The sequence below is a fragment of the Hemitrygon akajei genome, chromosome 11, assembly GCF_048418815.1.
Source record: "Hemitrygon akajei chromosome 11, sHemAka1.3, whole genome shotgun sequence".
NCBI classification, from domain to species: Eukaryota; Metazoa; Chordata; class Chondrichthyes; order Myliobatiformes; family Dasyatidae; genus Hemitrygon; species Hemitrygon akajei.
This window is the reverse complement of record NC_133134.1, coordinates 130,622,134-130,635,444: the sequence shown is the minus strand read 5'-3', so window position 1 is coordinate 130,635,444 and position 13,311 is coordinate 130,622,134. Positions and strand designations below refer to the sequence as shown.

Genomic DNA, 13,311 nt, shown 5'->3' with positions numbered 1-13,311 from the left:
ACCCCACTTGGAGTACTGTGCTCAGTTCTGGTTGCCTCACTACAGGAAGGATGTGGAAACCACAGAAAGGGTGCAGAGGAGATTTACAAGGATGTTGCCTGGATTAGGGAGCATGCTTTATGAGAATAGGTTGAGTGAATTCAGCCATTTTTCCTTGAAGCGATGGAGGATGAGAGGTGACCTGATAGAGGTGTATAAGATGATGAGAGGTATTGATCATGTGGGTAGTCAGAGGCTTTTTCCCAGGCCTGAAATGGTTGTCAGAAGAGGAGACAGGTTTAAGGTGCTGGAGAGTAGGTACAGAGGAGATGTCAGGGGTAAGTTTTTTACTCAGAGAGTCGTGAATGCGTGGAATGGGCTGTCGGCAACGGTGGTGGAGATGGATACAATAGGGTCTTTTAAGAAACTTATAGATAGGGCTATATAAAATAGAGGGCTATAGGTAAGCCTAATAATTTCTAAGGTAGGGACATGTTTGGCACAGCTTTGTGACCCGAAGGGCCTGCATTGTACTGTAGGTTTTCTATGTTTCTATGCTTTGAGATGTGGCTGGAAACCTGGGCAATGAGAAACCTTAAACATTGGAGGGAGAATGTGCAAAATTCTGACAGGCGGCACAGGTCAGAATTGAACCTGGTCACTGAGGCAGTGAGACAGGTGTACGATTGACAGCTATCATTGTGCCTCACTTGATGTTCACTCCAATCTGTTATATACTAATTTCATAAAATGGCATAAATATATTGTACCCTAGGATATTAATTGGATTTCAGAGGACTGCCCATTGATTGATACAGGTTGGGCTAAAGAATATGCTCTGCTGCGTCATATTAAATTCTTCAGCTCCTGATTTTCAACTGAATTAAATGTATTGGATTAAAAAATACATCCATTAGTTAGTGCCATCAATGAATTCTTGACATAATATTCACTGTGATTACTTCTTGAATCACATTACCAGAACAAAGTTAATAACATAGAGACAGCAGATTTGAGTCACATGCTATAGAAACGTAGAAACATAGAAACCCTACAGCACAATACAGGCCCTTCGGCCCACAAAGTTGTGACGAACATGTCCCTACCTTAGAAATTACTAGGCTTACCTACAGCCCTCTATTTTTCTAAGTTCCATGTACCTATCCAAAATTCTCTTAAAAGACCCTATCGTATCCACCTCCCCCACCATTGCCCCTTCCACACACTCACTTTTCTGATTTCTGCCTTCATATTTGACCTACCAAACTGAATCACTTCACACTTATCTAGGTTGAACTCCATGTGCCACTTCTCAGCCCAGTTTTGCATCCTATCAATGTCCTGTTGTAGTCTCTAACAGCCCTCCACACTATCCACAACACCTCCAACCTTTGTGTCATCAGCAAACTTACTAACCCATCCCTCCACTTCCTCATCTAGGTCATTTATAGAAATCACAAAGAGTAAGAATCCCAGAACAGATCCCTGAGGCACTCCACTGGTAACTGACCTCCATGCAGAATATGACCCATCTACAATCACTCTTTGCCTTCTTGGGCAAGCCAGTTCTGGATCCACAAAGCAATGTCCCCTTGGATCCCATGCCTCCTTACTTTCTCAATAAGCCTTGCATGGGGTACCTTATCAAATGCCTTGCTGAAATCCATATACACTACATCTACTGCTCTTCCTTCATCAATGTATTTAGTCACATCCTCAAAAAATTCAATCAGGCTTGAAAGACACAACTTGCCCTTGACAAGGCCATGCTGACTATCCCTAATCATATTATACCTCTCCAAATGTGCATAAATCCTGCCTCTCAGGATCTTCTCCATTAACTTACCAACCACTGAGGTAAGACTCACTGGTCTATAATTTCCTGATCTACCTCTACAAAGAGAATACCTCTGTTATTCCCTTTCTTGAATAAAGGAACAACATCCACAACTTTCCAATCCTTGTGAACCTCTCCTGTCTCCATTCATGATGCAAAGATCATCGTCAGAGGCTCAGCAATCTCCTCCCTCACCATCCACAGTAGCTTGGGTATATCTCATTCAGTCCTGGCGACTTATCCAACTTGATGCTTTCCAAACACTCCAGCACATCCTCTTTCTTAATATCTACATGCTTTTTTTTCTTTCTCTCTCTCTGCCCATCGCTCTGCCTGTTCTCCATCTCCCTCTGGTGCTCCCCTCCACCTTTCTTTCTCCCTAGGCCTCCCATCCCATGATCCTTTCCCTTCTCCAGCTCTGTATCACTTTCGCCAATCACCTTTCCAGCTCTTAGCTGCATCCCACCCCCTCCGGTCTTCTCCTATCATTTTGCATTTTCCCCTCCCCCTCCTACTTTCAAATCTCTTACTATCTTTCCTTTCAGTTAGTCCTGACGAAGGGTCTCGGCCTGAAATGTCCACAGTGCTTCTCCTTATAGATGCTGCCTGGCCTGCTGTGTTCCACCAGCATTTTGTGTGTGTTGCTTGAATTTCCAGCATCTGCAGATTTCCTCGTGTTTGTCATTCTTACGTTATCTTCACCTGTAATTACAACATTGAAAGAGGCCAAAGATCCAATGACCCATGCTTGCTCAATGGGTAGCAATCTCATTATTCACACCCTCCCTTTGCTTATATTCCTTCATCATGGCAAGTTATTCTTATTCACACATGCCCTACAATTCTCCTTTGCAGGATCATTTTCAATACTTAATTAACAAACCAATATGTCTTTAGTATGTGGGAAGAAGCCAGAACACCCATGGGAAACTCACTCAGTCACAGGGAGAGCGTGCAAATTTCACACAGATAGCACCCGAGGTTAGGATCAAACCTGTCCCCTGGAGCAATGAGGCAGCAGCACAAAGTGCTGTGTCACCGTGTCATTTTTCATTCTGTGGTACACATCATAAAATCCTCATTGGAATCTCTTGCTGCACATCCTGTGTCTGGACTCCACGTTCAACAATCAGGCCCTTGTCCTATTCTCACCCTCTTCATTGCCTGCCTCTTTGCCATCCTCTAGGTTATGTTCATATTTCATAATTCATACTTTTCTATCTGTTACATAAGGCCACTCAGCCCACTGAGGCTATACTAGCTCTCAGAAAAATCATATCAATGCCCCTGCCTCTCTTAGTTTCCTATGCCCATACTCCTTCACTTCCCCATGAAAAGCCCACTTTGGAATTTGCCACAGTCACCCACAGGGGCAGTTTCCAGTAGCCGATTAACCCACCTATCAAAGTGTCATTGAGCTGCAGCAGTGTCAGTAAATGAGCCAGTGCAAATGCAAAGTTTAGAAACAGTTTGCAAATGACCTCTTGCTGTTCTGGGGCATCTGAAAAGAAAATGATTTGAGTTACGGGGATAAGAGAGAAAGTAACAAATGCGCATTTATACATTAAGGCAAAGAGTTTGCAGGATGAGACAGAAGCAAGTGTGAAGTATAAAATTAAGGGTGAAGATGCTACTCTTTCTATTGTTTCAGACCCAGTTCCCATGGTCTCAGCAAATGAAAGTCTATTTCTGGCTGACAATGTCTCTTGTCTGTGGGAGTAGGACTGCAGATGTGCTGGACATATCCAGTTTGATTCTGTTACCTCCAAGCAGGAAACACCCTAAAGTGTGTCGGTAAATGTGGCAAGGAATATCTAAAGCTGGTCGTGATTCCAGATCCCTGGGCTGAAAACCAGCTATTAACCTTTAGGACTACCTACTCCCATTATCGTCAAATATACCTCAAGCTTCCAGTCTGCGGACATCCGGCTCATCCATCTGGTACGTTCAAAAACTTGGAGTCCCTTCTTGCTCCTGCTGGCTGTTCCGCTGGTCCGATTCTCTTCCTGCCTGGTTTCCAACAGCACACCAGTGACACTTAGTCCCTATTTAAGAGGGGCAGACTAGTATTACCAGGTACTGGGCCCTTGGAATCATGCTCTCCTTCTGAGCAACCTGGTTAGCTCTGCCAGACCAGGATGCTGAAATCATTCAATTGAGTAAATGACATGAAGCTGGCATGTTGCCTACATTGCAATCAAAGATCTGCTATATCTGTTGTTCTGTATGTGTAAAATTAGCATTAATGTAATTTATTTATGCTGTAAATTACACATAATTTACTTCAATCTCTCAGTCTGTTTTAATGGGAGCAATCTTGTTGGTGGCTGAAGATTATTGCAAGAGCATAGTACAAGAAGATTGATTTGACAGGACAAAAATTATTCTGGGTTTTATATAACTGATCTTTGAATAATGTTAGACAAATCTGTGTCACATAACCAAAATAATGCAAGTGAAAAGCAAACATAGCATGCTAATTTATAAGAACCAAAGCTAAAGAAACCATCAGCTAAAGAAACCATCAGCAGTACTAAATATCCTTTATCGTTCCTACATTCAGCAAGCTATTAGATCAGTTCCTCATTCAGCAATACATAATACAGCAATAAAGGTTGGTTTTACTATCCAGTAAACTTTTAAAATCTTCTCTTTACTATCCATTATGGCAACTTCCTTTGAAACTTCTATTTACTATAAAAATTGATGGGACTGGAAAGGCAAGTCATAGAGAAGTACAGCACAGAAACAAGCCCTTCAGCCCATCTAGTCTATGCTGAAGCCATTTAAACTGCCTACTCACAGCAACCTGCATGGGACTATAGCCCTCCATATCCCTACTATCCATGCACCTAATAGTGAAATTGAGCTCACAAGCACCACTTGTGCTGGGAGATCATTCCACACTGTCACGGCCCTCTGAGTGAAGAACTTTCTCCCTTGTTCCCCCTAAACTTCTCACCTTTCACCCTTAAACTATGATCTGCTTACCCGCCCAACCTCAGTGGAAAAAGCCTGCTTGCATTTACCCTAGCTATAGCTCTCATAATTTTTATACCTCGATCAAATCTCTTCACAATCTTCTAAATTCCTAACTTACTCAATCTTTCCTTTTGACCCAGGTCTTCCAGACCCAGCAACATCCTTGTACATTTTCTCTGTACTCTTTCAACCTTATTTATATCTTTCCAGTAGGTAGGTGACCAAAACTGCACACAATATTCCAAATTAGGCCCCAACAATGTCTTGTACAACTTCAACATAACATCCTATCTTCTGTACTCAGTACATCAGTTTGTGAAGGCAATGTGCTGAAAGCTTTTTGTACAACCCTATCTTTTAATGAATTATGGATCTGTATTCCCAGATCCCTTGGTTCTACCACTCTCCTCAGCACCCTACTGTTCACTGTGTAAGGCCTACACTTGTTTGCATTAAATTCCATCTGCCATTTTTCAGCCCATTCTTTTTCAGCTGATGCAGATCCCTCTGCAAACATGATAGCCTTCCTCACTGTCCACTACATCCCCAAACTTGGTGTCATCTGCAAATTTACTGATCCAGTTAACCACATTATCATCCAGCTCACTGATATAGATGACAAACAACAGAGGACCCAGCTCCAATCCCTGCGGTACACACTACTCACAGGTCTCCAGTCAGAGAAGCAACCAACTACTAACAATCTCTGGCTTCTCCCACAAAGCCACTCTCTAATCCAGTTTACTAGCTCATCCTGAACGCCAGACAGCTGAATCTTCTTGGCCAGCTTCCCATGCAGGACATCGTCAAATGCCTTACTAAAGTCCATGTATATAACATCCATTTTCCTGATAGCTTGCTCAAAAAACTCTATAAGATTGGTTAGACATGACCTACCATGCACAAAGCCAAGCAACTATCCTTAATCAGTCCATGTCTATGCAAATACTAATATATATAGTCCCTTAGAATACATTCCAATAACTTTCCCACAACTGATGTCAGACTCTCCAGCCTATAGCTTCCTGGTTTATGTTTAGAGTATTTTATAAACAGTGGAACAACATTGGCGATCATCCAATCTTCCGGTATGTCTCCAATCGTTAAGGATGTTTTATGTATCTCTGCTTGAGCCCCAACAATTTCTGCATGTGCTTCCCTCAGGGTCCAAGGGAACACCTTGTCAGGCCCTGGGGATTTCTCCACCCAGATGTGCCTCCTCCACTGTAATCTGTATCAGGTCCATGAAGTTGATGCTGCTCTGTGCACTTCAAGAGACTCTGTATCCATCCCCCAAGTAAATACAGATGAAAGAATACATTTAAGATCTCCCTCATCTGTTTTGGCTCCACACATGGATTACCATTCTGGTCTTCCAGGTGACCAACATTGTCTCCTGCAATCCTTCTGTTCTTAACATACATACAGAATTCCTTAGGATTCTCCTTCGTCTTGTTTGCTAGAGCTACTTCATGCCTTCTTTTAGCCTTCTTGATTTCTTTCTTAAGTGTTCTCTTATATTTCTTGTACTCCATAAGCACCTCATTTGTTTCTACTTGCCTATACTTGCTATGCACCTCCTTTTTTCAATATCTCAATATCTCTTGATAACCAAGGTTGCCTACACCTGTTATCTTTACCTTTTATTTTGACAGGCACATAGAAGCTTTGTACTCTCAAAATTTCATTTTTGAAGGCCTCCCACTTTCCAAATACACCTTTGCCAGGAAACAGCCTGTCCCAATCCTACTTGATGGATCATTTCTGATACCATCAAAATTGCCCTTTCTCCAATTTAGAATCTTACCCTGCAAACCAGATGCATTTTATTGCATATTTACTTTGACACTAATGGCATTGTGGTCACTCAATGCAAAGTATTCCCCTACCCAAACTACTGTCACCTACCCTGACTCATTCCCTGAAAGAAGATCCAGTATTGCACACTCTTCATTGGGACTTCAATGAACTGATGAAGAAAACTTTCATGAACACACTTGACAGATTCTATTGCATCTAGTTATTTTAGTGTATTGGATTCCCAGTCAATATGTGAAAAATTAAAGTGACCTACTATAACAACCTTATGTTTCTTGCAACAGTCTGTGATGTCTTTACAAATTTGTTCCTCTAAATCTCTAGAACTATTGGGTGGTCTGTAATATAGCCCCATTTATATGTCATACATTTCTTATTTCTCAGTTCCACCCACAACACCTCACTAGTCGAGTTCTTCAGTCTGTCCTGATGGAGCACTGCTTTGATATTTTCCCTGACTTGTAACAACACCATTCCTCCTTTAATCCCTCCCGTTCTGTCATGTCTAAAACAGGGGAAACCCAGGATAATAAGGTGCCAGTCCTGCCTCTACTGCAACTATGTCTCACTAATGGCTACAATGCCATCATTCCAGGTGTTGATCAATGGCCTGAGCTCGTCCGTCTTTCCTACAACTTGCATTGAAATATACACAGCTCAGGGCATGACTCGTATCAAGCTCAACCTTTCGATTCCTGACTTCATCTGAAGTCTTACCAACACCTGCCTCCATAACTTCTCCACTAACTGTTCTGGCACTCTGGTTCCCATCCCCCTGCATCTCTACTTTAAATCCCACGGTACAGATTAACAATCCTCCCTGCTAGGATAATAGTCTCCCTGCAGTTCAGGTGCGAACTGTCCCTTCTGTACAGGTCTCACCTTCAGGAAGTCCAATGATCCAAAAATCTTATGCCTTCCCTCCTACACCAACTCCTTAGCCACATATTAACCTGTGTAATCTTCCAATTTCTGGCCTGACTAGCAGGTGGCATGGGTAGCAATCCTGAGATCACAACCTAAGAGGTCCTGCCCTTTAACTTAGCACTTAACTCCTTGAACTTCCTATGCAGAACCTCTTCACTCGTCTCATTGGAACCTACATGGTACCTTGGTCTGTTCACCCTACCACTTAAAGAATGCTGAGGACTTGGTCTGAGATGTACTGTGCCCTGGCACTCTGGAGGCAACATACCATCTGGGAATCTCGTTCTTGCCCACAGAACCTCCTGTCCGTTCCCCTAACAAATCCCCTATCACCACAGCATGCCTCTTCTCTCCCTTTCCTTTCTGTGTCACAGATCCAGACTCCATGCCAGAGACCAACCACTGTGACTTTCCTCTGTTAGGTCAACCCCTAACAGAGGAAACAGACTTTCCTCTGTTAGGTTAACTCAACAGTATCCAAAGTGATATATTTGTTGTTGAGGGGGATGGCCACAGGGTACTCTGCACTGGCTCCTTAACCCCTTTCCCCTTCCTGACTGTCATCCAATTTCCTGTGTCCTGCACCTTGGGTGTAACTACCTCTCTATATATCCTATCTATCATCCCTTCAGCTTCCCGAATGATCCAGCTCCAATTGCTTAACACAGATTGTTAGAAGCTGCAGCTCGCAGTTGTAGTGGTGAGGGACACTGAGGTCTCCTTGCTTTCCCACATCCAGCAAGAGAAGCATTCGATTATCCTGCCTGGCATCTCTATTGTCCTAGCTGAGCAGATATAAAGAAGGGATACAGAAAAAAAAAGACCTAACCTAGAGTTTTTCTTTTCTTTCTCTGACTGAAGCCTCTCTTTGCTAAAGTTTCAATAAGCTAAAGCCTCAAGATCACCAGTTTGACTCTGTCCACTCCTATGATGGCTGCTGTACTTTCTCCTGCCTTCTTTTAATTTTCTCTTGCTAATCAATCGCAAATGTGGATTCATCTCTGTTCAGAGTTCATTTATGCTACTAAAACCTGCTGCTGCCTTTTATTTCTTGGGCAATGGACTGGAGTGAAATCCTCTTCTCTCAAACTTCTGATATCTGTATTGGTCGCTGGTCAAAGCTCTATTACACTGCCATGACCCACTACAACCTTCCTCTATCTGGGCAGTGGACTTGAGTGAAAATCCCTTCCTCTCAGTCTCCTGCTATCCATTACAGAAGTTCACTTTCAGCAGGGGAATCCATCTAACCGAATTGGATAACAATAGAATCTTCATTTTGCTGCCCCGAAGAATGACAGTAAACAATCTTGAACCTTGAACTGAATCTTCTGAGGACTTGCCAATTGAATCAGTTAACATTCCATTTCTGAGCTATTACAGAAAGGATATCATTGAAGAAGTAGCTGAGGGTGATGGAATAACAACCCTGACCTGGAAAAGCTCTCATTTATGTCAAGGGATAAATGATCTCTGACAACAATATACCATCTTTTTTTTCTGTAGTAATGGCAAAGGAGTAGAGAAATTGGGATTAATAGTTTTGACTTTTTTGATTATAGCATTGCATTTATGGTCCATATTAGTATCCATGCTGTGGATAAACATTAGCAAGGAAGGTCACATCCACATTCCATTGATGGAAGCTGGGAAAAAAAACAGATGCTAGAAATCTGAATGAAAACCAGGGAAGTCCATAAACACTTGGTAGAAAAGGCAGTAGTTGCAAAACAGGAAACTAAGGTAATGTCTTGGGTCTTTGAATGGCTGAATTACTGAGTGTTTCTAGAATTTTCTTTTGAGAGTTCATTTATAAGTAAAAGTTATTTCATTTCACTTGTTCTTTTGTATTGAAGTTCTCGTATGTCCTGCTTGGTATCAAAATGAAATTCAGCAGCTCATTGTCAGATAGTTCATTCACATAGTGAAGTGCGCATGTCATTTATTATTCTATTAGGAAAATGTTATCATAACTGGCTCAATGACAAACTCCTTACTTCACATTATTCTAGTGCAACTAAACAAACCTATAAAAACCGGCTGTATGCCAAAATGTTTACACTCTATATCTTGAATAATATTTATTAAAATTGTCACTGAAAATGATGTCAGAAAGTAAGAAATAAATGTTTGTGATGCTACTGGAGAGGTTATCATTATCTAGATATTTTGAATGTGTGTATTTTATTTTCATAGGTCAAAATATAACCTTATTGTTCAAGGCAAGCTGGAATACAAGTGCACATTGCTAGAAAGACCTGTATTTGTAAACCACCTTTCACAGCTCTATCAGGATATTCCAAAGAGCTTTATAGCCAATAAGTCAAGTCAAGTCACTTTTTATTGTCATTTCAACCATAACTGCTGGTACAATACGCAGTAAAAACGAGACAACGTTTTTCAGGATCATGGTGCTACATGAAACAGTACGAAAACTACACTGAACTACCTAAAAACTACACTAGACTACAGACCTACCCAGGACTGCCTAAAGTGCACAAAACAGTGCAGGCTTTACAATAAATAATAAACAAGACAATAGGCAGTAGAGGACCATAAGCTGGTGTCAGTCCAAGCTCTGGGTATTGAGGAGTCTGATGGTTTGGGGGAAGAAACTGTTGAATAGTCTGGTTGTGAGAGCCCGAATGCTTTGGTGCCTTTTCCCAGACGGCAGGAGGGAGAAGAGTCTGTACGAGGGGTGCGTGGGGTCCTTCAGAATGCTGTTTGCTTTGCGGATGCTGCGTGTAGTGTAAATGTCCGCAATGGCGGGAAGAGAGACCATAAGATACGTTTTATAGGTGGAATTACTATTGCCATGTGCATTTGGAGTAATAAGGAAATAAAATGTGAAGTGTATACCAAGTAATACCTGCCAGAGTCTTTCTTTGGTATACAGATCAGCAATCATGAAAACTTTAAAATGTTTCACACATGGAGCTTTTTACATTAAAGGGTAAAACATAATTACTCAATTGTTTGATACGGAAAAAGAATGCTTGAAATCAAAGTTCAAAAACTTCAAAGTGAGATTTATTGACAAAGTACATATATGTTGCCATATGCAACTCTAAGATTCGCATGGACTCATGATATTATTCAAGAACTTCATGGTAACATTCAGTTCTCCTCTCCGCTGTCCCGGGCGCCCCTACACGGAGATCTCTGAGCTGAGTCCGGCAGCGTTAACAGCGGCTGGGAAACAGCGGGCGGCAGGAACAACCGTGGACCAAGGGCAGGAGGATCAATCAGTTTACTGTCAGTCTGCTACTGAGTACGAACTGAATGGAGATCCCCCGACCCCGACAAGTGACACAGGACACCCCCGAGGGAAATGTCACAGTTGTTATCAATAGTGAACTCGAGTTAATGCCCTTTAATATCCTAAAGAACATTTAAGAGGACACGTTGGTTTTGTCTTGCACCAGTTCATACTCAGATAGGAAGCGTCCCACCGTGAATCCAGAACGTGAGACAATGTATCATCGGTCAGATAATATTGACATTCTCGATAGATTTCAACGAAAAATGAACGGAGGCTAAATCAGGTACAGAATAAATTCATTTTCGTTTTATACGAACGTCAGCAAGGTGACATGAATATTACTGAAGGGCAAAAGGGGGGTAGTAGCTCCAGTAATCCAGGTTCCTCAAGAGGTGCTCAGTATTAAATTGACAAGCCGGTTTACCTGTTCTCCTGTACACTTGGAACATAAACCATAGGTTTCACAACTGTTGACGGTCACAGTTGCTGCCTGTTTATCTTCTATAATAATGCTCCACAATAGACAATAGGTGCAGAAGTAGACCATTCGGCCCTTCGAGCCTGCACTTAATATTATAAATGATAGAACTATGGTAGAATCCCACCTTGCAGTGGGGACAATTCAAAGAATTAAGCAAACAAACGCAAAACAAATCTAAAGGAAAACAGTCTTCAAAAATAAGAAAACGAGCTATAAATTAATCTGAAATTTACCTTCACAGTGAGGTTTTTGCCTCCCAGCTGCAAAAACAAAACTTGTATTTGACGACAAAATTGAGCTGTTGCTCAAATGTTCCTGAAGGCGATTGCGGTCATCGATATGGAGAGAAACGGTCTGACTGCCGATCAGTATTTCCCGAAGAGACTGTCGTTCGGTGCGATCAACGGGATCCACGCCCGGCGCAGTTTTACAAGTGCTCCGCACAAACGCCACTTCTGTTCTTTTCCTAATGACGTCGGGACACATTGAAAATGATGAGAGATCTTTCTCATTGACTTCAGCTCCTCGTTGATAAAATGCCGTACTGTCGTTCCTAGCATTAAAGTTTAGGAAAGATTTTGTAAGAGTTTTCCTAGTATCAGAATTTTAAGTGGAAAAGAGGGAATACAGGAAGCTTTGAGGATTGCAAGACAATGAAGCACATGACAAAATTGACCCAGGTAAACTCTTTGCTCATGAGTTCTTTCGAAAGCTCCTGAACCTGCAATGGTATTTCTTTTCTCTCTCGTTTCACGCTGAGTTTTGGTGCTTTTATATTGAAAAAGAAAGTGAATCAGATGACAGATCATTGACCTGTGGCGTAAACTCTATTTCCATTTCCAAGGGCGCTGTCTTCTTCCAGCTCTTTATATGTTCAGCTTTCAATCATCAGCAGCTGCCTGTTCTCATTTTCAGCAGTATTTTAGCTTTGTTTCCTAGTTTTATTTTCTTGTTCTTTTTACATATCTGGTAGAATTCTTGTGGAGCATTTTTAATAATCCTGCTATAAATATGGGATCATGATATGTTATGACCCTTCTACATGCACCATAATATGGAACTTCAGCTGTAGTTCTGTTGCAGGGGAATCCAATATTCAGATATTTAATCTGCTGGGAAGAGTGTAAGTCAGTGGAAAATCTTGCAGATTAAATCGTTCTCCTGTATTTTATGGAAGAGACACTGGCTCCAACCTACAGTACAATACCTGCTGCGGCCTTGCAACCATCCAAAGTGACAAGATGAAAAGGTCATTTGCCGACTGAAAACAAAACACAAAGTGTTGGAGCTGAGAGCATCCCTGCAGAAGTTCTAAAACTGGGCTGAGTTCGTAAAATACAAACTTTACAATCTCTTTCCCCATGTCCTCCCAAAGAAAGACATACCAGGAGAGACCATAGCTATCAGCAAATCAAGAAAAGGAGACAGATCTGCTCATCGTGACTGGCAAGTGTCTCCCTACTGTCTGCTACAGGAAAGAGATCTTTAGGGTTCTTCTCACAGCATCCTTGCAGTGGCCTGCGAAGCTTGCTGAATCACAGTATAGATTTTGCACATGATCATCATACATCAATTCCAAGAGAAATATAAGGTGCAACATCAATGACTATATGGTCCTTTTTAACCCCATCAAATCCTTTGACTGTCAATCATAAAGGACTGGAGCATCTCAAATTGGGCTGTCCACAAAAATTCATCTCTTTCGTGCACCTTGAGAAAGTATAACACCCACATTCGTTTTTGGGAATTCTTGGAGAAAGCACATTTAGGTTTACATTGAGAGCATTGAACCCTGCATAATAGATGAAAAGACCGTAAGACTTAGGAGCAGAATTAGGCCATCTGGTCCATCGAGTCTGCTCCGCCATTCAATCAAGGCTGATCTTTCTTTTCTATCTCCTCCTCAACCCCAGTTCCTCACCTTCTCCCCGTAACCTTTGATTCCATATCCAATCAAGAACCTATCAATCTCTGCCTTAAATACACCCAATGACCTGGCCTCCACAGCTGCATGTGGCAACAAAT

General features: G+C 41.8%; 1 protein-coding gene across 1 annotated transcript in view; it reads right to left on the bottom strand.

Annotated features, from left to right (window-relative positions):
• Nucleotides 1–12,540, bottom strand: part of LOC140736382 (opsin-5-like) — a 50,764-nt gene extending 38,224 nt beyond the window's left edge. The window contains exons 1-2 of the mRNA XM_073062364.1: nt 12,494–12,540; nt 11,540–11,839 (exon numbers count right to left, since the gene is read on the bottom strand). Of these exons, the coding sequence (XP_072918465.1) occupies nt 11,540–11,839; nt 12,494–12,540 (347 nt within the window). The remainder of the gene's footprint in view (nt 1–11,539; nt 11,840–12,493) is intronic.
• Nucleotides 12,541–13,311: the final 771 nt, after the last annotated feature.